Here is a 3,180-nt window from a genome sequence, read left to right on the forward strand (position 1 = left end):
GCGGCTTGTCCATGCCACCCGTCTTGCATCAGAATAGTGGCCTCAGTTGAGCTTGTTGAGAGCAGGGTTCTGTGTTCCCCACGCTCTGTGTAAGCTGTGTGAGACGGGGGAGCTGAAGAAGGTGGAGGGTCTCTACATGTGTTCCGAGGGTGTCTATGACTTCAGTCAGCAGAATAAAGGGGAGCCCTTCAGATATAACTGATCTTAGGACAATCCAGCCACACGCACGCCTGGCAAAAGACAGGAGTCGTTAAAAGTTGTCTAATGCGGGACAGCTAAAGCAATCCCTATGCGTGGACAGCCCCATTCTATCTTTTCTCCCTCCTCACATAACCAGCTGAACACACTGCATTCCCAAAGTGGTTATCATACTTTTATAAAAGGTCAAAGGACTTTTCCCCCAGAATACATTTGACTGCATATATATATTCCCAAAGTGATTGTCATACTTTTATAAAAGGTCAAAGGCTTTTCCCCCCAGAATACATTTGACTGCATATATATATATATATATAGAGAGAGAGAGAGAGAGAGACTTTCAAACTATTATCCCAGTTGCTTAGAGTTGCAACTCTACTATATTTCATTAAGCACACTGATGCCTGATTCCTTTGAAGAATAAAGGACTTATTATTATTATTATTATAACAGTATACAATGAAGCATTATAATGACAGAATACAAGTTTAGGTAGTACTTTGTAACATCTACAGGTGGGAGTTGTATAATAAAGGAGTGATTATTATTATTATTATAACAGTATACAATGAAGCATTATAATGACAGAATACTTTACAAGTTTAGGTCTTACTTTGTAACATCTACAGGTGGGAGTTGTATTTAAATTGCTCAGTGTTGACTGTGTTTTGGAGGAAATTTTTTGTTGGTTGGGTGAAAACAATTTGACATTTGTATCCTCCGTCTTTGCAGATATGGTGATTATTATTATTATTATAACAGTATACAATGAAGCATTATAATGACAGAATACTTTACAAGTTTAGGTCTTACTTTGTAACATCTACAGGTGGGAGTTGTATTTAAATTGCTCAGTGTTGACTGTGTTTTGGAGGAAATTTTTTGTTGGTTGGGTGAAAACAATTTGACATTTGTATCCTCCGTCTTTGCAGATATGAAAAAATGCTGAAGACCAAGACCCTCCCCATTTCCAAGCTTTCCTATTCTGCTAGTCAGTTCTACTTAGAAGCCGCAGCAAAGTACCTGAGTGCAAATAAGATCAAGGAAATGATGACCGTCCTCTCGAAGCTGGATGTAGAAGACCAGCTGGTATTCCTGAAGTCTCGGAGACGTCTTGCAGAAGCTGCAGAACTGCTGCAGAGTGAAGGTCGGAGAGAGGAGGCTGCCCTGCTGATGAAGCAACATGGCTGCCTCCTGGAGGCAGCCAGGCTTACTGCTGACAAAGACTTCCAGGCCTCATGTCTGCTGGGGGCTGCCCGCCTCAATGTGGCCTGGGATTCTGACATAGAGGGCACCAAGGCTATTCTGAGAGAAGCGCTGGATCTTTGCCATCAAACCAACCAGTTGTCTGGCATCGCGGAGGCCCACTTCCTAAAGGGGGTGATCCAGAGAGACTTTCAGAAGCTCAAGGAAGCCTTCTTCAAGTTCAGCAGTCTCAATCACTCAGCTGGAGTGGTGGAAGCGCTCTACGAAGCAGCCAGCCGGTGTGAGGTGGAGCCTGTGAAGGTTCTGGCCCTTGCTCCAGGCGGCTTAGAAGTCCTCCTCAGTCTAGTCAGGGCCCTCAAGAGAGAGACTACCAATGCTGAGAAGGACATGGTTAAGTCTTGCTTTGAGTTTTTTGGGATTTCCCAGGTAGATGCCAAATACTGTCAGATAGCTCAAAATGACCCTGGGCCTATATTAAGAATACTTTTTGATTTGGATGCGAGCTTGAAAGAGAAGAGGTCAAAAGACCACTTTTTGGTAACAACTGACCAGGTGAAATTAGCCCTAAATAAACTCCTCTTGAACAGGCTGTGTCGTATCACACAAAGCCTGCTTGGGAAATCCTACCCCGGGGTCTGTATGAGGTTTATCGTAGGCTTAAAATGCAATGATGAAAACTGTGAGGATTTTCACAGACCTTTGCGACGTGGTGAGGCCAGGTGTTTGGTCCAGGCGAAAATGCACCTGGTGGCGATCAACGGATTACTTTTGGAAGCCAAAAATGTATTCCCTAAAATCTTTACTGAAGAACTGGAGGAAATTGATTCTATTTTGTCTGCAGATAAGTATGGCCTTTGCAAATCCTTTCTGAACGTCCTCTTCCCGAAGCATTTCCATCAGAGAGTATTATCAGAAAACCCCATGGCATGTAAAGAAATCCTCAATCCAAATTACAAATCCTTCCGACCCTATAGGTTTGCTTTGAAAGAGTATATCCACTTTCTGTTTCAGAATGAGAAGGCACGCAACCGCCGGGAGTCCACCGACCTGTGGCTGAGCGCCATGCAAGCTTTCCTTCTCTCCTCCAGTTACCCCGAGGAGTTTGAGAAGCTGCTCCACCAGGAGGAGGACAACTACAACAGGGAGCTCAAAGCTCTGGAGTCTGAAAAAGAAGAAGGGGGCAGGGGGAGAGGCAGTAAGATGAAAGGAATAGAAGGGAGATTTGGCATGCTGGTACCCAACAAGGGCGATGAAAGCGTGAAGATCCATCTGTGCTTCATCCGGCTACTGGAGAATTGCATCGACCAGTTCTACGTGTACAGGAATCCAGAAGACTTCAAGAGACTCTTCTTTCGTTTCATGAACGTCCTCATCAAGAGATGTAAAGAACCTCTCATCCCCAGCATTGGCAACACAGTGGCCCTGCTGGAGTGCCAGTTCGTCCACTGCGGGGCGGTGCTGGCCCGCCTCTCGGGGAGCACCATCCTGTGCCTCCCCAAGAGCTACATCGCACTCTTGCACTACTGGGAGTTCCTGTTTAGCAAAAAGGACAAGGGGTTTGGTGACGTGTTCTCCATCATTCAGGAGTATAAACCAAAGGACGTGACAAGAGCCATTCAGAATTTCCGGTTCCACCTTTCCTACCTCGTCAAGGTGCTATGTGGCTGTGAGAATGTGAACTTCAATGTCCTGCTCGATGCCTTCAGTGACGTAGACTATGTGGTCTCTGGTGAGGCAGAGCGGACGTTGGTGCTGTTCCTGGTGATGCTAGTGAAT

General features: G+C 45.4%; 1 protein-coding gene across 1 annotated transcript in view; it reads left to right on the plus strand.

Moving 5' to 3' along the window:
- TRANK1 (tetratricopeptide repeat and ankyrin repeat containing 1) overlaps positions 1-3,180 on the plus strand; it is a gene marked incomplete at its 5' end in the record, with an annotated part of 37,067 nt that overhangs the window by 28,117 nt on the left and 5,770 nt on the right. The window contains 1 exon segment of the mRNA XM_006168731.2: positions 1,131-3,177. Coding sequence (XP_006168793.2) covers positions 1,131-3,177 — 2,047 coding nt within the window.

Source organism: Tupaia chinensis, unplaced genomic scaffold (assembly GCF_000334495.1).
Source record: "Tupaia chinensis unplaced genomic scaffold, TupChi_1.0 Scaffold146131_1, whole genome shotgun sequence".
NCBI classification, from domain to species: Eukaryota; Metazoa; Chordata; class Mammalia; order Scandentia; family Tupaiidae; genus Tupaia; species Tupaia belangeri.